General features: G+C 43.8%; 1 protein-coding gene across 3 annotated transcripts in view; it reads right to left on the bottom strand.

The window, feature by feature from the left end:
• Positions 1 to 5,462: 5,462 nt before the first annotated feature.
• The window catches only part of MBD2 (methyl-CpG binding domain protein 2), a 52,262-nt gene continuing 34,232 nt past the window's right edge, over positions 5,463 to 23,492 (bottom strand). The window contains exons 4-7 of one of the 3 annotated variants that reach the window (XM_081097722.1): positions 13,371 to 13,461; positions 11,881 to 12,058; positions 7,772 to 7,894; positions 5,463 to 6,569 (exon numbers count right to left, since the gene is read on the bottom strand). In XM_081097722.1, coding sequence (XP_080953848.1) covers positions 6,566 to 6,569; positions 7,772 to 7,894; positions 11,881 to 12,058; positions 13,371 to 13,461 — 396 coding nt within the window. In that variant the 3' untranslated portion in view covers positions 5,463 to 6,565. The remainder of the gene's footprint in view (positions 6,570 to 7,771; positions 7,895 to 11,880; positions 12,059 to 13,370; positions 13,462 to 23,492) is intronic. The other 2 variants (XR_013996362.1, XR_013996363.1) reach the window with 2 other exon arrangements.

The following is a 23,492-nucleotide window of genomic DNA, read 5'->3' on the forward strand; positions in this document are numbered from 1 at the left end:
AATCAGTGATTCTCTCTCATCATTGATGTTTCTATTTCTCTCTCCCGCTCCTTCTTCTCTGAAATCAGTAACAATAAAATAATGCCCATACGGTAATTCCTAGGAACTGGAAACACAGTTGGGGTAACACAGCAAAAAGGACTGTGCAGATGCAGGTAGAGTTGTGAGCCATAGAATAGAATAGAAAGCGTATCCTAGCCCTAACCGGTTTGGCTCAGTGGATAGAGCAGGGGTGGGCAAACTTTTTGACTCAAGGGCCACAATGGGTTCTTAAACTGGACCGGAGGGCCGGAACAAAAACATGGATGGAGTGTTTGTGTGAACTAATATAAATTCAAAGTAAACATCATTACATAAAAGGGTACGGTCTTTTTTTTTTTTTTAGTTTTATTCATTTCAAACGGGCCCAATCCGGCCCGCGGGCTGTAGTTTGCCCACGGCTGGGATAGAGCATTGGTCTGTGGGCTGAAGGGTCCCAGGTTCGATTCCGGTCAAGGGCATGTACCTTGATTGCAGGCACATCCCCAGTAGGGGATGTGCAGGAGGCGGCTGAACAATGTTTCTCTCTCATCAATATTTCTAACTCTCTATCCCTCTCCCTTCCTCTCTGTAAAAAATCAATAAATTTTTTTTTTTTTTTAAGAAAGTGTATCCTGGCTTCTCTATATTAGATTATTTGATCTAATCAAATGAGCTCTTAAAAACAGAGATCTTCGCCTGGGGTCAGACACATGAAGCAGAGATCAGACAGTAATGCTGTGTTTGACCCCAGGGTTGCGTGCGTTCAGTGTTAGGTGACTAACTCACTCTCCTCACAGCGGCCTCTGATAAACCACAATCATCGTTTAAAGAGTATTAGGCATAGCACCGAGGTTGGGGTTTTCTCATGTATAACATTATCTGAGTGACGCTGCATTCTGGGGAAGACAGGGGAGGGACAGAGAAAGGAAGGTTTTATGAGAAGGCATCCACTCCTGTCATAAAGAGCACATTCTGCCGTGTTGTTGTTTGCCTTCTTTCCCTTAAGTTTCTATTTGCACACAACTGGTTGTTGTTGGGGACAAGGCCCTTTAGTGTAAATCATGCTGTGATCAGCAAGGCACTGGGACAGCTGGCCATGGCCTCCCCAGCACACACAGCTCTTGCTTTGGCTCTCTCTCTGTCGGAGCAATATCTGTCCACTCAGCAAAATTCAGGATAGCTCCCCCAAGAGCAGGTTCCAATCCCAAAGAAATCACCGGTGTTGTTGTTTTAAGGAAAGGGGTTGCTTCCATTTATGAAGGATGTTGCCACGTACCACTGTGATGTATTTTCCCCGTTTAAGAACTGTACGGAAGCCATGGACGTGACCACCCCCAGAGCAGGGCACATCGTAGCAAAACTTGGCCAACAATGGCAAGTTGACTTCAGAGGTCCATGAACCTCAGATAGGGAGTCCTGCCCTTGAGTAGTGGTCTCAAAACTATTTAAGTAATTAGCCCTCTCAAACACAGAAGCATGTGTCCCAAACCTATGGATACTTATCTATAATAAAAGCATAATATGCTAATTAGACCAGACAGTCGGGGCTGCGAGGGCCGAGCCCCTTGCACGAATTTTGTGCATTGGGCCTCTAGTAAATTATATACATGGACTGCTCTCCTAATGTAGTACGTGCTTAATAAAACACTCAAAAATTATAATCTGTCAAGGACAAGATGAAAACAAATATTAAAAGGTCAAATATCCTCCCCCCCAATGAATGCTCGCACACATGCCCTAGATGCACGCACCCCACTTTGAAGCCTTTCCCCAGGGTCTGGGTCCAGAGCATCTCACCAGACTTCTCACTGGGTCAGGTTCATGAATGGTTAAACGAAGAAATGGGAAAGAGGAAAATGGAGAGAGATGGAAAAGCGGCAAGTCCTACAGTAGGAAGAAAAATGCTAACCCCCCTAGATAAAAATAACTCCTAGCATTGTGAGGCTAGGAAGCTGCACCTGTCCCACCTCTAATAAAAGATGAGCAACCCTAGTGACGAGTTCGCAGCAGAAGAGGCCCCTGCAAAAGCTTTGACTATTCACACATAAAAGAACCAGGTTTCCGATAAAGAATCACTCTGCCCTATATAAGCCATGGTCACACTGCACGTTATAAACCAAGCTGTGCTGTTCTGTCACAGAAGGGCAGCGTGAGGCCTGAGTGGGGAAGAGGTTTGGAAAGTTGCACGTTCTAGAAGCAGAAGGCCTCTCCATTCAAATCCCTCTCTCTTCCTCAGCTCAAGCAGTCAGTTAGCCTGCCTGGTTCTTAGAGCCCTCAACCCTTAAATGGGAGTAATAACATGTGCATATTACATGGCCTATTCATAGATTAAAACTCAAACATGACATTGATGGAGGTGAAGGTGCTCTGCAAATTATAAAACGCTTTGTAAATGACAGGAAATAAACACCTTTGTCCTCTGGCCATAAAAACAAAAGCCAAATAATTCACAAAGCAACTTATTAGTACATGCGCCCCTCCAGAAAAATCAGTGTGTAACTTCCAGTTTTGAAGTCCACCCCAGGCCCTTCGAGGGGTCCAGACTGACAGCCCGCTGCTCCAGTTCCCAACTCCTCAGCCATTCCTGGCTAACCCTGCTGTAAGTGCCCTATGTACATGCCCACCTGTGGACCTGGCAGAGGCCAAATGTACGATGTCTAGGCGACACATCCGCATCCCAGAAGTGAAGGCGGCAGGGTGAGGGAGCGATGGCCGTCCTGTGGGGGCCTGGAGGCTATGGCCTCACGGGGCCTCGTATGGCCTGCACCTGATTCCATGGAGAAGCCTTCAGGCCTTCTGTTCACTAGAAATGCCCCCAGAAGGGCTGAGCAAGCATCTCAGTAGCCCATCAAAGCAGTGTCACTGGAGAAGCCCCGAGAGCTTTGGGACCCTACATCCCAGTCTGGATCCCCTTGTGTCTGGGAAACCCAGGCCAGAGATGTCCTTTCCGGGTTAAGTCATTGAAGATGACTTACACAAACGTTTTTAAAGCTTCAAAATTTATTGCTGTACATTTTCGCATAGCATTTACTATGGAAATACTAATAGTGCAAATATTTATTTTGGACTTTGTAGCATTTGAGAGGTCACAAAGTTTTTTATCTTTTGTAATCATTTATGAAGATCTATATTAGTCAACTTATTTTTAGAATTCAAAACAAGTAACGTTATATTCAAAGAAAGTACATAATGCTTTTTAGGTCTCCTCTCGAGAACAAGCGAAGCCACCACGGGCACTCCTTTTCTTGAGGGCACGCACATCTTGCAACATTTTTCCAACTGCAAGCCTCTTTGTTCAATCACAAACCCAATCAACAAGTATTTACTGACGAACTGTTATGTGCCAGGCACTGTGCTAGGTTCTAGGGACATTAGGATGAAAAGATGCGATCTCTGCTGTCACGGTGCTTACAATCTCAAAGTAGGAGCAGACATGCAAACAAATGTATAATACAATACAGTAAAGTGCTTCCCTGGAGGTATTTACAAAGTGCAGTGGGAACTTGGAAGAGGGAAAAAGATCATCTGCCCGGAGAAATCAGGGACGGCTTCACAGAGGAGGTAGCCACTGAGCTGAGACGGGACCCATGGTCGGGAATTTGCCATGTAGACAGGCGGGCAGACAGAATGACAGGTGCCAAGACACAGAGGCCCAAGGGGCACTTGGAAGGAGCAGGTCCTGCAGTTTTTCTTGAGCCAAAGGTGCAGGAGGAGTGAGGCAAGTGGGCAGGGGTCAGATCATGAAGAGCCTGTTGATGAGTCTTCCATCTATTCAACAAAGGCCATCGAGTGAGTGCCTACTGTGCGCCAGGCCAGGCTCCGCGCTGGGGTTAGAACAGGGACAGGACAGGCACAGCCTTGCTCTTGTGGAGCTTACATTCTAGAAGAGAGACAGGCAGGAAGCCACCAAATACACCAAACCCAGACTTAGACAATTTCATCGAAGGACATAAACGGAGTGCTGAGGCAGAAAATACGTATTGCGGGGGTTGGGGTGTTGAGAGGATAAGGGTTGTCTTGGAAGTGACAAAAATGACACCTGAGGAACCACACTGTGTTCGCACGGCAGTACTCACTGTGCACCAGGCACTGTGTCCAACACCCACTAAACAGGATCCCATGCAGCCCTCACCACGACTGAGGTAGGTAGTATTATTCCTGTGTCACCGACGAGGAACACGCTCAAGATTAAGTAACCTGACAAGTCACACACACGGCAAACCAGGGTTCAAACACAGGTTCTCCTCACTTCGAAGTGCTCACTCTGAAAAATTATTCTAAACTATATACACAGCTAAGTGAGGGATTTTGAGATGGGAAATGATATCGTCACATTTGCTTTAAGGACCATTTCTGATGGCTCTATGGAGGAGAAAAAGTAAGGGTGGGGAGGGAAGGGGGACAGGTCAAAAATAAAGAAGTTTTTTTAAAGGAATGCACTGAAAGCCCAGAGGAGAGGCAAGGCTGCATGAAGGCAGGTGGCCGCAGGGATGGAGACGAGATGCAAACATGAGAAGTGCAGTTGGTTATCAGTTCTAACAGGATGATGGGATGCTAGAGTGGCTGGATCCTTTCTGGGCTCTGCCTGGGCAACTGGACCAGATGATCTGCCTTTACGTGGGTTAGGGAATGCAAGACGGTGACAGTTGTGAGGATGAGACAAGGAGTTTGATTTTGGTTGTGTCGTCCTGTGAGGATCCTGGGAACACCTGGACTTATGATCTGGTCCCCAGTTGGACACCATGCAATGGCTGTCACACCTGCTCTCCACCTGAGCAAAGTCTAGAAGGACGAAGAAGTTTTGTACATGTGCACATTGCGGTGTTGCTTTTACAAAAGCTGTTTATGAAAACGCGTACACCTTGGTTGGATTGCTTTGTAAAAGCAATCTTGGTCTAACATAGACCAAGATCAAAGGACCCAAACTTGATTGCAATTAAGAACCATGGACTTGGGAGAGGCTAAGAAAAGCCTTTGGGCGTCATTCTAACTAGTCCGACCAGTTCTCAAAAGGAAATCAACATGAACATCATACTGACACCCCATGGGGAGTGTCGGCCAGGGCAGCCCCTCTGCCAGGTCTCCCCAGAGTTTGCATGTGTCCCTGCTCATCCACCAACAGGGCTGCTCCAGGACCTTGGTGCCGGCGGCCCAGGGATCAACGCTGAATGTAAATCAGGAATTCCAAGACAAGCTTCTTATGAAATTTGGCATAAGGTCCAGAGAGACAGCAGCCCAAGCCTAGCCAGTACGTGTTATTGACTGTTTCTCTTCCTTCCCTTCCTCGGGAACGGAAGGGTGCTGCAGGTCATGGCAACAGCTGCACAAGTGACACTTAATGGAAGTGGTCACATCCTTGACCACATCATTTCTGGGTCTAATTTTAAAAGAACTCAGAGTTAAGGAGTACATAAACCCGTCCAAAGAAAAACATTATTTTTGCTCTATTTCTTCAAATGTGCTTAAGTTTGCTTATAACCATGGCCTCCTTTCCCTAGCATCAGACTAACTTGTTTTGATTTGTAAAATTCAGTAACAAATGCCGATTTTAGTAATTAAATATATCAAGGAATTTAAGTGGCAATGAAGTTACACTAATGAGTCTGAACAGGGGGGAAAAAAACTGTTAGTACTCAGGAGGCCGGGTATTGACTAGTAGAGTATGGCAATCTGGCCCATGAAGCAAGCCTGCCTAGAAGCAAAGCTGCCTCTCTCGGCCGAGGGTCTGACCTGCACCGTTCCCTTAGTCAGCTGGTGGACACTGGAACATGCAAAACGATCTACAAAGAACAACACATGCGGGCTTCCAGTAACACCGAAGGGCACTGGGTACGGATTCCTGTCCCAGGGAAGAAAGTTATTTTCACAGAACAAACAAAAGCACTCGTCAGAGGCAAGGGGGAAAGGACACACGCTGGATGAAGCTTGAGAATCCTGGTGAACACACAGTCCTCACGAAGCCTGTTGCAAATGTGTTACCGCCTCCCTCCCAGCTCCGTTTCACACCTAAGGCCCAGGGATCACAGCTGAATGGAAGCCGGGAAGGCCCAGGACAGGTGGGTGTGTTCTGTAACAGAAAGAATCCCAATCGGTCTGTGAATATAATCATTTATTTGTCTTTACAGTGATGATGGAAGAATGTACAGATGTCCTCTTTCAATAAAGTATAAAAATCTGCTTATATACAGTGAAGTCACAATAATCTTTCATTGGGAATTTATTTGGTACTCATTCATATTCAAACGGGGGCAGTCAGATCGGTCTCGTAAGTGCTACATTTCCAGTAGATTGCACCTGGCATCCAAAGCTCAGCTTCATCCTGCTTGATATTACAAAAGACTAATTTTAAGTCCTAGGACTCAAAATAAACATCATTTTTTTTGAATAATAGATATATACATCAAAAATACATCTAAAAATGCATTGGTTAGTGCTATTAAAAAGCTGTATGTGCTCGGGTACATTTGTTTTCTTACAGGCAAAACCCAGTGGAAACGTTTTGGTTCAATTCTAGGAATTTGCTCTTGGGGAACGTCAGCCAAAGTTACCTGTAAGGAAAACAAAAAAACTTCAGTCAGTCAATGATTTCGCAGGTGCAGTCAGCAAAACTTAGGAGAGTAATTAGGGGCTAAATTTCACTGAGCACCACATTTTTAAAGCTTTGATTAACATTTAGTTGTAATGTGTTATACATAAAAAGTGCTCAACACATCCCCTCATCTTTCAGGCTCAAAGAAATGTCACTTCCTCAGGGAGGCCTGTGACCCTCACATTGCGTTAGGCCCCCGCCATCAGCTCTCACAGGACGTTTGTTTTTCCTCTGACAGCACATAACACAGCTGGTAATCGCATCGTTATGTGAGCGTTCATGTAAGATGGCTGCACTGTAGGCTCTGTGAGCATAGGAACTGTGCGCCTGTGTCCCTCACTGTGTCCCCAGGACCTGGCAGGAACAAGGGTGACGGCAGGACGAGGTGCACATCCCCAGACTGAAGGGTTCAAAGCCAATTTCAGGGCCACAACTCTGGGACTCACTCCGCTCGTTCCTTCCCTCCCGCCCCTCTCTTACTCCCCCTCCTCAGTGTTGGCTTCAAAGGACACAAATCAATAATCAGCTCTGAGTGGTGGAAAGTAAGCCAAGGCCTGCGGAATGAAGCAGGAGAGACGTTGGGGAAGCAAGCAGAGGAGCACGCTGAGACCTGACTGTAATCATTTAAAGAGAACATATACCCAATGGAACAAAGTCCATGAAGCTGCTATGTGAGATGAGGATAGGATCAAAATCTGTACTTTTAAAGGGAAGTTATTTATAATTTGAAATGTCCTCATTCTCCCTGCATTGAATCTACGCTAAACAAAATCTAGAAAAAGGGCGGGATTTTGCCTACTTTGCAGCTATAATTTTAAAGGGGAGACAGTGACCCCAGAAAGCTATGTGTGGCGATGACAGCCACCTCCACCTCCTGTGGCCATGTCTCCCTCCCTGGCAGAGTCTCTAAGGGACCGTGCAGGCTTCTCCCTTTATTAATGAAGGAGGCGAGGTCCCTGGCAAGCACTGCAGGGCTGGGCCTGCCCCACACAATGAGAACGAAAGGCTGCGAGTACTGACGTGGTCCTTAACCCCAGGGAGGGGCCCACAAGAGCACAACCCAGGCCAAGGTGGAGCCTTTTCATTCCCGTGAGGCGGGCGACGGAAGGAAAGAGACCATCCCAAGGCCAAGCCTCCCTCTCTCCCTGCCCACATTCTTACGCTTCATCTCCACTGTCCATTTCAATGTCCATCTCCTCTGTGTCAGCAGCTCGGGACAAGATGTCGGCCATCAGGGCTTCCTCCAATTTCTTCCGCACTTGTTGTACTCGCTCTTCCTGTTTCCTTTCAAACAACAGAATCAGAAAGCATGTGTCAGTGGGCAAGCAATGGGAACAGGGAGCTGCTACCATGAATGTTCCTGGGAAAGCACTGCAGACGCTGCTTCTATCGTCACAAAACCACCCGGGCCGGCCCTCACCTCACAGAGAACCTGGGGGGCGTGGGTCTGTCTCAGTGGCCTTTTCTTCCACTTCCAGAATTCCAACTACGTGAAGATTTGGGGTTATTCCTATAAAGGGCAATTAGAAATATCTCGGAAGCAGGGATAGAATAGGAAGTAACATGGAAAACACAGAATAAAAAGACACTTGTTTGATGAAGCGCTGAGAAACTGAAAGGGCGGGGGGGCAGGGTAAGCTGCATTCGGCTTGGCACTGTGGCCGTGAGGAGGCCAGGGCAGCTGTCCCCTGGGCGCCCAAGCCTGCTGGCAACAGGCCATCAGGAAGGAACCGTGGCCACACGCTCTCTCCACCAAGGACAGAAATGAAAAGCTCCTTCAACAGCGACAAGCTGAGTGGGTCTACTAGAACATGCCTCAAGCCTCTGTGCCTTGGCGACTGCAGCCTCCAAAGTGAGTTAGTGACGCAAACCATAAAAACAGGAGGGGGAAGGTTCTGAGCCATGAGATGAAAAACAAAGCACCGGAAGAAGGCTATTGAATGCATTTTATCTCAAAAGAGCAGAAAAAAATGGAGAGTAGCTTCCTGACAGGCAAGAGCGGGATTCCTCAAACAGTTCGAGCAAGCAACGCGGTGTCACATGCAGGCCACGCGGGGCGGCCAGGCTGAAGAAACACAGGAGGAGGGAGAAAACAGTACATTAAAGGGTTAGAAAAAACAAGGGAGAGAGAGGCGAAGGCCCAGGTGGGAGGGTGAGCCCTGATGAGAAACCAGAACCCGCCGCCTCCTGAGACCGGAAAGCTGGCGAGGACAGACGCTGAGCGAGAGGAGAAGCCCAGTGCCAAGAGGTGCGACAAGGAGTACTGAGGCTCAAGGACAGGACAGGACAGGACAGGACAGGACAGGACAAGAACAGAAAAAGGAGGCTCCTCATCAGTAACGGAGGAAGACAAACGCAGACTGCCCACCCCTGGGAAGTTTCCGGAAGACGCCCTGAGACTCCCCGATGTTCATCCTGGGGCACTCAGCCAGTTGGAAAGTGACATTTACCCATTCCCGCCCACACGCCTCCGTATCTCCTGAGACTCTCTCAAGGTGGTGAGGTTAACAGATCCTGTGCAGCCACAAAAACCTATGTCATCTCTCTTTAACTGAAAACAGCACAAAGCGTTCAAAGTATAGACCTCTACTTTCTAAAGGAATTTTCAGAGAGGGAGGCTGTGGCTGAGTCCGTCGGAGCTGCGCAGCCTGTCAGATTTTCATGTAGGGCAGCCGTCAAGAGGAACACAGTGTTTCTTTCTTATAGAGTCAGTCCTGCCTCGGGCTCAGTGACACGAGGTCTATGACAAATGACACAGGGACCTCACTGGCAGCCTCTCACTCCTAATAATAGAGGATGGGAATGTGCTCGGCCGCCCCAGAGTAATCCCATTAGGAAGACAAAGAAAATGGGGTGAATGGTGCTCTTGGCTGGAGTAGTGTATCTTAGACTCTCATATTTGCCTTGAGAATTACGTCCCACACTTACGAAAGCTGAAGTTAAAGCATTTGCCCACTGGGGTAGGGAGAATTCTAACACAGTCCCCAAGCTGTCCCCATCCCATCCTTGTATAATTCCCTCCCCTTAAGAACAAGCAGACCTTGTGAATATGATGGGATAAACCACCGATTATTTTACTCATCAACTGACCTTGAATTAATCAAAAGAGATTATGGTAAAGGGTCACACCTAGTAAGAAGAGTCCTGAAAGAAGGTGGAGGGAACACGGAGGGACCCAGGGACAAGGAGCTGCCATCAGCCTCTAACTGCTGAGAACCCCCCGCCCCACCCCAAGTATACAAGAGGACAGGAACTCAGTCCTACAACTACAAGGAAATGAATTCTGAAACAACCATGGGGGCTTGAAAGGGGACTCAAAGCTCCCGAAGGAAATGCAGTCCAGCAGACACTTAGATTTCAGCTTTGTGAGACCCGGGCAGCGAATCCAGCCGTGCCTGGCTCAGATTCCGGACGTGAGCTATAAATGGGCATTGTTTTAAGCTGCTAAGTTTATTATTTGTTATTTGGTATTAGAAAACAAATATGCCTATGGATGAAAATATTATCAAGGATGCTGAAAAAGTATATACTTAATGTTGAGATCTCGAATTGAAGATATAAACAGAATATTGGCTACACTATTGGAGAAAGGGCAACAATTACATTTGCGGTAATTTATTTTGAATCTGTACTAATTCAACAAGAAACGTTTGTTTAATAATCTTTGTTATGACAATTAAATCAAATGGGCAATTTGTCAGACAAGTCTGCCTTAGAAGGCAATCATCTTGATCTGGCTCTGAGATCTTTCCTTCACTATCAAAAGATCTGGTGTTGAAGCCATCAGCATTCCCAGGGGATTGCTCAGGCTGCCTCAGTCAACACCCATAACGACCTGCTGAAATCCTGCCGATTACTCATTCCAAGTCAGAAAACAACTTGTCTCCTGACTAATTTCCTTCCTTAAGGGTAAGAATAACCCAAAAAGCAAGTTGATGCCTCTCCTTGATTTTACATTTTGTTTTCCTTAAAAAACAACACATCATCAAGTCTATGTAAGCAAGGCATCTGAATGATGCAACTCTGAACCGCTCTACAGCTTTGTAAACCCAGAAAGGTGTAAACCCAATTATAGACCTGGCTAGACTCATTATTTAAAAAACACTCTCATGACAACTTTCATGGATTTAGAAAAAAAATACAAATGTAAAACGTATTTGTAAATTACACGATTCAAGAGTGCCATCTGCTGGTTTTGTCTAGAAATACTACCCAGTAAAGCTTCTCATTTACACCCAGAAGAGGGAAACAGGGAGGCACTCCCACTGCCCTATTTACCACACTCTCATATAAGTAATAGGACCAAAGCTCACAAGTCCCTCATCAGAATGTCTGTGAGGTCTTCATAGCTGGAATATTTTGCTTCTCCTGAACAACAGTTTGCTTATACTTCCTGGGCATTATCAGCTGAAGCTGTATGCTTTCCTTTCCCTAAGAACTGCTAGAAACCTGAGTCCCGGTCCAGCCTCAGAAAAAGTAAAAGACGTTAATAGATGCAGCTTGTACCCTCTGTTCTATTGGTTTACCCTGTGTGTCACCTTCCACATTTGTTTCTCATTAGACTTTTGAGCAGGGGTCCTCAAACTATGGCCCGCGGGCCACATGCAAATACAAATATTGTATTTGTTCCCGTTTTGTTTTTTTTACTTCAAAATAAGATATGTGCAGTGTGCATAGGAATTTGTTCATAGGTTTTTTTAAACTATAGTCCGGCCCTGCAACGGTTTGAGGGACAGTGAACTGGGCCCCTGTTTAAAAAGTTTGAGGACCCCTGCTTTTGAGTGAGTGAGTGTATGTGTGTGTGTCTCTGTCTCCCTCTCTCTCTTTGGAGCCACCTTAAATCTTTCCTTAAAACAAGCTGAAATAGAGATAATAAATCTCTAAATTGAAGTAAACATAATCAAGATAAGTAAATTAACTTTGAAAATACAACTGAGCATGGCTATCATCTGCTTTGAAGAGAGACCACTTTGCAGACAAAACAATGCAGGAAGCAATCACAAAAGGCATAACCAAGTGAAAGGAAGAGCCAGACTACAAAAGACACTACAAAAAGGATGAGTAGAGGGCAACTGACCTGTCCTTTGGACATGACTGCAACGATACCCTTATCCACACACTTCTACTTTTTTCACACGTTTCAAATGTCCTACATCACCTCCCATTGGCTTCACAAAAGCTCTATAAATATACATACATAACTTTCTGATTGATTCATCACTTACCAGATGTAAAAAACAAGGTTTTGAAGTTAAGTGAAACTGCCTTACCTAATGTCTTCGTCTGTGACAATGAAAGCTTTGCAGAGGGGTTGAGATGTGTTGAGCCAAACAGCGGGGTTCTTTTCCACAGCAGGGGAGACTTGCCCTGTGATTGGAGCAGAGCTTGTGTGCAAAGCACTGGCAACAGCAGATAAAAGGGTCTCGTCGTTACTACCTGGACCAACTCCTGCAATCAGAAAAATGGACTTGTTAAGGGAAATTTCTAAATGTGTTTGACAAACCTATGTTACCTAAAACAACCACTATTTTTATATTCATTTGGGATCATGTTTTTTTTTTGGGGGGGGGGGGTCATATATTTAACTGATATAAGCCAAAGCAGCAAAGGATTAGATAATATCTATTTAATAGTTATTATACACCAATGAATTAACATTAAAGAAACAGTAACAAAATAGCCGAGCAATTCAATAAAACTTTAACATAATTTTAAAATATATTTCCCAAAAATTTTTCTCCACTTTTTAGAAGTTGGCTACATTTCCTCAAGCAAGGTCAATAATTTTAATGATCTAAGTCCCTTCTGAAGTCATATTATACTCAAGTATCCCCCTTAATATTTTCCTAAATTATTCCTGGAATAGCTTTCTCTTATAGCTTTTAACATTAATTTCCAGCAATGTCTCGACACTTACCTTCCTTGTTTGAAGACTTCAAAGGAGAAGCCAATGCAAGCATGCTGTGCCTACAGCTTTAACGGTTTTTTTCAAAATACCGAACAAAATGTCCAAGTTCACAGATTCACCTAATAATTGCACACCTTGACTACTTTTGGGAGACTGGCCCCTAGGGCCACCTTCAAATGCATTGCTTAGTCATAAACTTGTTAAAGCAACAATTCCCAAGAGCAGAGAGGAATGAGACAACATTCTAACCAACGGATGATGAGGATTTTTTAAGCAATCCACATTACATGAAGATTTAGGAGCTGAAGTTCTCCTGCTTGGAAAAGGATGCTTCTCTGGAACTTGGAATCAACATGACACGGCAGGCACCTAGCAGCTGAGCCCTCCACCCCCACCCCACGTGCTGCTGCTGCAGGACTGAGGTGCAGGGGTTCCCACCGCTGTGCGTGCAGCAGCAGTTTGTGGAGGGAGAGGCAGGGGGAGAGCTGCTGGCTCTTCCTTCCATAACAGAAAGAAAGACCAGGTGTTGGGGGGGGGAGAGGGGGGGGTCAGATGCTGCTCTGAGCAGGAAGCCTGGGAAAGCCTGCCACTCAGCGCATTTGGTTCCAGAAGCAGCACATGAGTTCATTTATATGAGAAACCTAACCAACATTTTTACACAGAAAAATAATCTTAGGTAATGCGCTGCCCTAAAGCATCCTTGCAAAATACAAGCGTTTCATGTACATTTCCCCCTGGGTTTACGCAAGAGGGCCCTCACCCAGCAAGGCACACCACCCCTCCATCCTGACTCCACAGCTTCCGCAGAGCCCAGCACACAGTGGGCACCGCTCAACTGAGCTGAGGTAATACCTTGAAGACCTTTAGGTAGCTCCATGGTTTTTATAATTTGTTCTGTTACATCCGATGCACTAAGTCCTTGTAGCCTCTTCTCCCAGAAAAGCTGTAAAGCAAAATATCACTATTAATGGACACATTCTCGGAACAAGAAAGTAGCGCATCGATGCTGTTGAATAATGAAAATGAAATCATTTCAATCGTTTCCTAATTTCCCCATATTTTTCTTTACAAAAAGCTACATGGTACTCCAAACAGAAATTACTTCAACGTATCACAATTCTTTCAAATGATATTACTCAAAAAAAGTTATTTTTAATTACTTTATGTAACCTGTTACAGTACTATAGATTGTTACATTATACACTACAGATAGTTCTTTATAAGGTATCTTCCAAAGAACGTAACTTACATTTTTAAAGATTCACTTGGTATGAAAGTGTAATGTTATATTTCATCAGGGGAAAGAAAACAAATTACATTATGTAATACCGCTTTATCCAGTGTCATTAGGGAAAGAGCCCTTCACCTATGCGATTTTCCAAGGCACTCACGTTTAGCCTTTGGCATATTTTAAGGGGGGGGGGGATGGGAGGGAGTGTGAAAGATCATTTGTTATGGAAACTTCTCCGGGCTTCAGTGAATACACTAACTAGAGCAGTGATGGCGAACCTTTTGAGCTCCGCGTGTCAGCATTTTGAAAAACCCTAATTTAACTCTGGTGCCGTGTCACACATAGAAATTTTTTGATATTTGCAACCACAGTAAAACAAAGACTTATACTTTTGATATTTATTTTATATATTTAAATGCCATTTAACAAAGAAAAATCAACCAAAAAAATGAGTTCGCGTGTCACCTCTGACACGCGTGTCATAGGTTCGCCAACACTGATCTAGAGGCTCTTTGTACCCCGTGGGGCTACTGAGCAGCCACTTGCTTATCCCAACTCTAAATGGATCAGGACAATTCTGCTGTTTGATTTCATATCCTTTCTACACTTCACTCTCTCTCCTATTAGCTACTACTTCTCACTACTGTCTTTGATCCACTCAGCATGCATTTACTGAGCTTCTAATATGTGCAGTGCTTGCCCTGTGGATGCAACAGTAGATAACAGTATCTCTGTCCTCAAGCCTTCCTCTTTCTCTAGTCTGTTTCATATATACCACTGCCAAAAAAAAAAAAAAAAAAAAAGATAAAAAAATTCCTTAGGACTCCGTATCTGTCTTTAATCTTGGATCCCTGCGGCCTGTCACATAGGGGTACTGAAAAAATGTTTGTGTGAATGACTAAATATGGGAGTCACTGGACTTAGAATGAGGATCTTGAGAGACATACAAACCCAAGCTGAAACCCCAGCTCTAGAAATATGACCTTGCAGAAGCTCTATAGCTTTAAAAGGCTCAATTTCCTCTTCTGTAAACTGTGGCAGCAATGACTACCACATAAGACTATTGTGGGGATTAAACAAGCCAGTACAGGTAAAGGCCTGTCACAGAGCAAAGACCAAGCTTTATATTTACTCTTGGGGCTTCTCATTCTGACTCCCAGATACACAAAAAGTATCAGATAATATTGCCCCTCATCCCCTCGCCAGACAAATGCAAAGATACAGTAAAATAACTGTATTATGGCAGAATACTAGTATGTTGTATTTACAACAACCTCATTGCCGGCACCAAGAATACCTGCAATAGAATGTTTCACTGCCCTTTGAATGCCTCTGGTATATAGTAAGATCTCCTTACATCTCTCTACTCATTGCATCATCAGCTGAATATGTGGTCAACATATATGAGGACACAAATACATTAATCATCCTGGGTGAAAGATAGTTAGGTGAAGGTTATAAATGATGAATGTGACAGATGTCCCGAGAAACCCCGCCTGCTTTCTATTTCCTCTTTAGGGGATACCATCACTAAGCTTTGAATATCACAACTACAGAAAAAGACATTGAAAACAAAAGCCAGTTAATTTCTAATGAAAACATATTCAGAGGAATCAGTGAGTATGATTAGCAAGTACTTTTATAATAAAAGTTACATAGACATAATTTAATTTGAAAAAAATAAATCAACACTACCAAAAAACAAAGTATGGAAAGTATGTACAGATATGATTAATAATATTTTACATCTAACAACTCCAATTCTAAATGATCAAAAGTTACATTTTTTACATTCTATAATCTTTAATTCTTAATGTTTAAATTTCTACTAATTCAAAGGGAAATGATGAGAAAACCAGCTCGCGGTGGAGGTAAGGACAGCGCAGCCGTGGAAGGACCGCTGTGCCGATGCAGCAGGGCTCAGGGAGATGCTGTGACTCATCTCGTTCTGTGAGTTTCTTAAAAAAAGGAAGGCAACAGGATATGCAATACAAAGGAAACGTCCCTTCACTCCTTGTTGAAAGAACCCAAGGATTTCCAGCGCTCCTGCCAGCTACTCCTCATTTGGACCGGTGAGGGATCCCGGCCCAGGCTCTCCCCGCCCAGGCTCTCGCCAGCTGAGCAGTCCAGGTAAAGAAGGAGGGAAGCCCAGGAAAGAGGAAACCACAATGGGAAGACTAGACTAAAGCCAAGAAAAGGAGCTGAAGTTTGTTCTATTTACGGTCTGGTGGATAACATGGACAGCTTTTAATTAAGATGTCCTGAAACTGTAATTTTCTTGTTATTTTTAGCCCATCTATTTTCATGGTGTGATGACAATAAAGCCTTTAGAAAAACCTCAAAAGGACTCTTTGAGAATATTTCAAGAACAAAGGTAGAAGAGAATTAGGGAACACAAACCACACTTTTGTTTTGCAGCCAAGCAAGAAGGGGAACGAGACTCGAACCAGCAGCCATGGTCGAGAGCAGAGGTTCTCACCCTTAGCGCGGCTGGCATGTGGGGCTGGGGAAGTCTGTGTGTGGATGGTCAGCAGCAGCACTGGCCTACACCCACGAGATACCAGTAGCAGCACCCCGTTTGTGACAGCCAAGAATGTCTCTAGACATGGCCAAGTGCCCCTGGTGCCTGGGGGAGGGTGGGGTGTGGGGACAAAATCAGGTCTGGTTGAGAACCATGGTCCAGGGGAGGAGGATAGGAGACAGGAGGTCTGCACTGGCAGGGCCCGGGCTCCCAGCTGACACACAAGGCAGACCCCTCCACCGACACACGCCATCACTGCAGCTGCTCCTCTGTCCACTTTCAAGAGTCTCTGGCCCAACTCCTCGTTCCTGGGCCTTACAAGAACCACCCTAAGTGGCTTGGAGCTGGGCGCCTCTGTCACTGCCAGACAAGTAGGGGGTAAGATATAGCAGAAGTGGGAGAAACATTTCTTACCTCAGGAATTGAAATTTAATTACTTCCTGATAGGAACATAGCTATACACAGTAATTATTTAAAATATATTTTTTTATTGATTTCAAAGAGGAAGGGGAGAGGGAGAGAGAGAGAGAGAAACATCAGTGATGAGAAAGAATCACTGACTGGCCACCTCATGCATGCCCCACACTGGGGATCGAGCCTACAACCCGGGCATGTGCCCTGATCAAACCATGACTTCTTGATTCATAGGTCGATGCTCAACCACTGAGCCACGCCAGCCAAGCCATAATAATTACTTTTAATAATTCCATTACACTTTAGTCAATGGTCTTTTGTGGGCTGGCCATTTCTAATATCATTTCTATTGGGAGAGGTATAGTTCCAAACAACTGAAACAGGACATTTTATATCCCACCCCGTATGCTAGGAAGCACCTGTAGGTAGAGATTTTAGAGGGAGCTTTCTGAGAACATAAGCATGTGCAAATCTGTGATTGATACAGAGAAAGGCACAGAATGACTTTAGGTGTTCAAGGATAGGTGCAGCAACAAAATAGAACTGGTGGGTTGATCTTGAACATGTCCATTTCCGTAAATGCTTAGTATGTAGCTATCAGTAGGGCCTGGCCAATTCTAAATTAAAAGCCCTGAGAAAAAGCGTCTCAACAAAGTGAGCCATGCAAAAACTTAAAACTTCCTTTAGCCCTCGCTTATTGCTTTAAAATGCATCTTCCACAAATGATTATAAAGAAACACTGAAATTTCAATAATAAAACTAGGTAAAGTCCATCAAACTTCCTATATATCTGAACTCTCATCTTTTAAATAGCATAAGCTGATTATTAGCTTCTAGGTCAAGACTCCGCAGCAGGCTAGGAAAACTAGGAGCTCAAGCCTAAAGCCCTGAGCCTCTTCAAATACCCTCCCTTACCTCAGGCTTCCTCTGACCCATTTTAGCGTAACTTCCTGACCTACCTCCTGACTGTGAGGAGTGAGTAGTCCACTACCTTTCTAACTACAAACTTGACTCTGGGTCACAGCTTCTCCTGCCTCCTGCGGATCTGGTCTCATCAATTTGCCCAACTTTTCCTCTCACCTTTTCCCTCCCCTCTTCCTCTCCTGGGGCTTCTTCCCCTGAAGTGACAGATATACGCACACTCTGATAACCTGAAAACTGCCCTTATTCACACCCTTCTCCCTCAAACCATCTCTGCCTCCCCCTTCCACTGGAAGAGAAACTCTGCCTTATTTCCTCACGTTCCACTCATCTTTTTCCTTCAAACCTGGACTCCGCTCCTACTACTGTATTAACACTGACCTGCCCCAGGTCACAGCAACCTTCTAATGGCCAAATCCAACTCCCGACTCATTCAAGCCCCCTTTCCCCACTTCACCGTCGCAATCTCGGGCTGTCAGAAGACTCTGAAAGTTGCCTTTTCTGATGGTTCTCTATATGTTTTGTATTTCCTAACATTAAAAGTTAAAACTTCTAACAGTAATTGTCAAAGAAATAAGACTACTAGCATTTTTCTAATGGAAACAAATACTTAAAATGCCTAAGATGGAATATACCTTTTAAAGTATATGAAGACAAAAGTGTTAATACTTTGTAAAATAGAAGAACCAAAGTTAACGCTCAACTCTCACCATTTTAAGAGTTTCAATTGGCACAGTCTTCATCTGTCAAGAGCATGATGCTAGACACACAGCTGGCACTCGCATCGGGCCGGATGAAGTTGTGGCCCAGCGGAGGGAGTGCAGGGAACAGAAAGAGCACCAGTTTGGGAGCTGTATTCCTGATTCAACCACTAAACAGACGTGCGGCCTTAGGTAAGTCACTTGACTTCTTTGTATTTTCACCAGCAAAATAGAAATACCAGTAACTGCCTAAATCTGTCTCAGAAGGTTATCAAAATAGTGACAAAAACATGAGAAAATTCTTGAAAAATATAAATATTTTACTGAATTGCTCAGGATACTTCTGCTGCTAAATACAATAAAGATATTATTCACTTTCCTAAGGCTTTGGCTAAATCTAATCAAAGAACAAAGGACCTTGTCATATATTTGTTGACTAACGCAAAACCCACAAAATGTGCACTTCATAGGCCCTGGCTCATGAAAAGCTAAAGACGCAAGACGCTGGGGCAGGGCTGTGCAGAGGGATGCAGTTTCCTGCCCAGAAGGAATTCACTGTCCAGTGTGTACACTGCTCTTCTCCAAATCAACCCCATGTGATATATGAGCTGTCTAATTTTGGTCAGCAAAACCCAACTTAACTTAGTTAATACCATGACCACCAAACATCAAAAGACAAACATAAGCTGGCCCCTTGTTTTGTGAGAGTGGCCTAAGAAGAAAGGGCTAGACAATGACAAGAAAATGATGATGTGAACCAAGGAAAAACTTGATTCATGTGGTGGTGAAAATTACAGTGAGATCTCTTGTTAAGGCAACAGATAACATTTAGGGCTAAAGAGGATGGAAGAATGAAGCAAATGCACAAAAGAGCTGAGGAGGGTGAGGGAGCGGTTGCCATCTGCTGTGGCTGTCTGTCTAAATCCTCTCACGATGCTACCTAACTCACAGAGTGGGCACGTAACGCCCGCCAAATGCCTCCAGGGGTACCATTACCCTCAGATGACCCTGGAGCAGTGGTTGGCAAACTGCGGCCCCTTGAGTGTGGCTCTTCCACAAAATACCCGTGCGGGTGCACACGTACATTGCAATTGAAACTTCGTGGCCACACTCAAGGGGGCGAAGAGCCACAGTTTGCCGACCACTGCCCTGGAGTAAGAGTGCTCATTCGTGATGCCTACAAGTTTTTCATGTGTTGCTCCCACAGGCAAAGTTTTCATAGTAATTTCTCATTAATACATAATCAGTACACAGGGACGCAGGCATGCTCCCTCATTTCACTCGTTTGTCATATTTCCACTTGGAATCATTTGTTCAGTATGTTTTTTCATTATTATATTGAAAGTTTTATGAGGACAGGATGCATGTCTGACGTTTGCATTTATACAGCACCTGTAAATATAACCTGCAATACATGCTGGTGAATAAATAAATTAATGATTTCAAACCCAGTCACTGGCAGGAACTGTGATCTGCAACAGAGAGAGAGCTTTCATTATCTTTACTGTTTATCAGAAGAGATGGCCTTTAGAAAAGCTTTCTTGAAACTAACTTCAATCATGTGAGTTAACTCCTAGTTTTTTAAGTGGGCTATCAATAGATACTACTTCCTTTTTAATACTGGTAAATCAAGAAATAGAAGCATGTACTCACTGTGAAATATGACATTAAACAACCACTAGAACTAAAATCAGGTTATAAATCCTCAAAATTATCAGAAGGATGGATTTAAATGGGAAACCCATACCACAGAACAAAGATGGAAATACTAGAAAATGACAATACAATGTTAGAAACGGTATATAAACACAATAATAGAATCAAGACCAAACATGCCCATACTATCAATAAATGTAATGGAAAACTCACCAATAAAAGAAAAAGACTGTCAGATCAGATGGGAGGAAAATAAACTCTATGTTTTATGCAAGAAACATTATATAAAAATAAAGGGGCTCAGAAAGTTGAAAATAAAAAGAGCAAAGAAATAACAAGCAAATATAGACATTAAAAAAAAAGAGGTATAGAGAAACCAAGATGGCGACATAGGTAAACACCTGAAATTGCTGCCTCACACAACCACTACAAAAATACAACTAAAAGACAAAACAGACATCATCCAGAACCACAGGAAGGCTGGCTGAGTGGAAATTCTACAACTAGAAGGATAGAGAAAAGCACACTGAGACCCAGCGGAGGTGCGGAAGTAAAGTGCAGGGGTACGGAGGCACACGCGGAAAGGGCTGGCAACTGGGAGGGAGACACAAGCTCCCGACGGCTCGGAACTCCAGTTCCGGGCGAGTCTCTGGGGACCCAGACTCATACGGGGAGAAACTGGACTGTCTGTCATCGGGCGGAACTCGAGGGCGGCTTTCTCTCAGAGGTGCTTGCAGAGATTACCGGGACACTGAGACGCGGGGCCTCTTAGGGTAGGACTGAGGATCAGCCATAGCTTCTGCTCCATCCTGTTGATTCCCTGAGACCACGCCCCACCCAAGCTGTGCACAGAGGCTTTTGCATATAAATGCCCTGGCCCTTTGCAATCTAAAATTACCTAACAAACTGCAGCTGGGTTAGAGAGACCCAGAACATACAAAAGAAGGCCCAAGGCCTCAAAGCAGCTTGCACTGCTTCACAGCTGGGCCTCATCTGGGAACCTCCAAACCCCAAACAAAGAAGAGGAATCTGCAGATCTCTCTGTAGCTCCTGCTGGGTAGCCTCAGGCAGAAGCTAAATTAGCACCTCCTTAGATCCAAGAGCCCGTGTACCAAGTGGTCAGAGTGGGACCATCCAGATTACAACTCCTCAGATCCATAAGGGACACACTCAGGGGGCAGACTCAGTGAGCACCAAAGCCCCACTGAAGCAAGTCTTGCCCCATAAGGGTGTCTCCAGCACAGAAGTTCTCCCACTGTAGACACAGCTCATTCTCACAGCCAACTGGCCTGGAGGTCAATTCCTCCCAGTGATACCTACAACAATCAAGGCTTAACTACAACAAGACTGTGCACAAAGCCCACAAGGGGGTGCACCAAGAGTGTCCAACTCAGGTAATTGGGGAGGCTGAGCCACTGAGCCCTATAGGACACCTAGCACACAAAGCCACTCCATCAACACAGGGAAGCAGCCAAAATGTGGAGACAAAGAAACAGGTCACAAATGACAGAAATGGAGGAAAGAAAACTACTAGATATAGAGTTCAAAACCACAGTTATAAGGTTTTTCAAGAATTTTCTAGAAACTGCCGATAAATTTAGTGAGACCCTTGATAAATCTAGTGAGACCCTGGAGGATATGAAAAAGGACCAACTAGAAATTAAGCATACACTGACTGAAATAAAGAATATTATACAGAGATCCAACAGCAGACTAGAGGATCGCAGGAATCATGTCAAAGATTTGAAATACGGAGAAGCAAAAAACACCCAACCGGAAAAACAAAAAGAAAAAAGAGTCCAAAAATACGAAGATAGTGTAAGGAGCCTCTGGGACAACTTCAAGCAAACCGACATCCGAATTATGGGGGTGCCAGAAGAAGAGAGAGAGCAAGATACTGAAAACCTATTTGAAGAAATACGGACAGAAAACTTCCCCTATCTGGTGAAAGAAATAGTCTTACAAGTCCAGGAAGCACAGAGAACCCCAAACAAAAGGAATCCAAAGAGGACCACACCAAGACACATCATAATTAAAATGCCAAGAGCAAAAGACAAAGAGAGAATCTTAAAAGCAGCAAGAGAAAAACAGTTACCTACAAGGGAGTACCCATAAGATTGTCAGCTGATTTCTCAATAGAAACCATGCAGGCCAGAAGGGAATGGCAAGAAATATTCAAAGTGATGAATAGCAAGAACCTACAACCAAGATTACTTTATCCAGCAAAGCTATCATTCAGAATGGAAGGTCAGATAAAGAGCTTCACAGATAAGAAAAAGCTAAAGGAGTTCATCACCACCAAACCAGTATTATATGAAATGCTGAAAGGTATCCTTTAAGAAGAGGAAGAAGAAGAAAAAGGTAAAGATAAAAATTATGAACAACAAATACATATCCATCAACAAGTGAATCTAAAAATCAAGTGAATAAATAATCGGATGAACAGAATAAACTGGTGAATATAACAGAATCAGGGGCATAGAAAGGGAGTGGACTGACAATTCTCGGGAGAAAAGGGGTGTGGGGGGTGCAGGAAGAGACTGGAAAAAAATTGTACACCTATGGATGAGGACAGTGGAGGGGGGGTAAGAACAGGGGGGTGGAACTGGGTCGAGGGGAGCTATGGGGGGGAAAAAAGAGGAAAAACTGTAATAATCTGAACAATAAAGATTTAATTTTAAAAAAAATAAACCAACAGTCAATTTAAAAAAAAGATATTAATATTATTTTAAGATTAGAGGCCCAGTGCACAAAATTCATGCACAAGTAGGGTCCCTAGTGGCTGCCAGCTGCTGGCTGCGGCCTTCCTTCGTTCCATGCCACCCCTTGGTGGTCAGTGCACATCATAGCGAGCAATCGAACTCCTGGTCAGTCAAACTCCTGAGGGGACACTTTGCATATTAGACTTATATATATATATATGTATATATAACTTCAAGGCAATAAGTATCAAATAAGACAAAGCATAACCCATTATAACTGACTAACTTCTAAATAATAAATGTCATCTTAATAAATTTGATGACAAAATTGGAGTTTAAATTTCTATGGGGAAAAGTAAATGTATAGATTGAGTTCAAATCTGAACTGCAAAATTTAGCACAAATGCTTTAGTCTGTTCAACTTCACAACTACTCAAATAAATGCAAATTTAAAATGAAATTACCAAAAAGAAAAAGTATTGTAATACTCAGTGCCACAGAAGGAAAGCTGAAACCAAATGAACAGGACTTTTCAATAGACTTTTAATTTGGGTACAACCAAATTAAAAGGTTTCAAAAATCATTAATAGTCAACTAATTATATTTTTGGAAATTTAGCCAAGGAAACACTGTACAACATAGGAAGGAACTTATATGTATACATAAGGATACTCATTAGAGTACTACCTATAATAGTGAAAAATTGGAAATAATATGGAAATGGTTAAGTAAATCATGTTAGCACAACACACAGTTGTTAGAACAATGCATGCAAATTATATAAAGCATGGATAAAATGTATATAATGTAATAGTAGGTAAAAATTTT

The sequence above is a fragment of the Myotis nattereri genome (genome assembly GCF_964212035.1).
Source record: "Myotis nattereri genome assembly, chromosome: 8".
Classification (NCBI taxonomy): domain Eukaryota; kingdom Metazoa; phylum Chordata; class Mammalia; order Chiroptera; family Vespertilionidae; genus Myotis; species Myotis nattereri.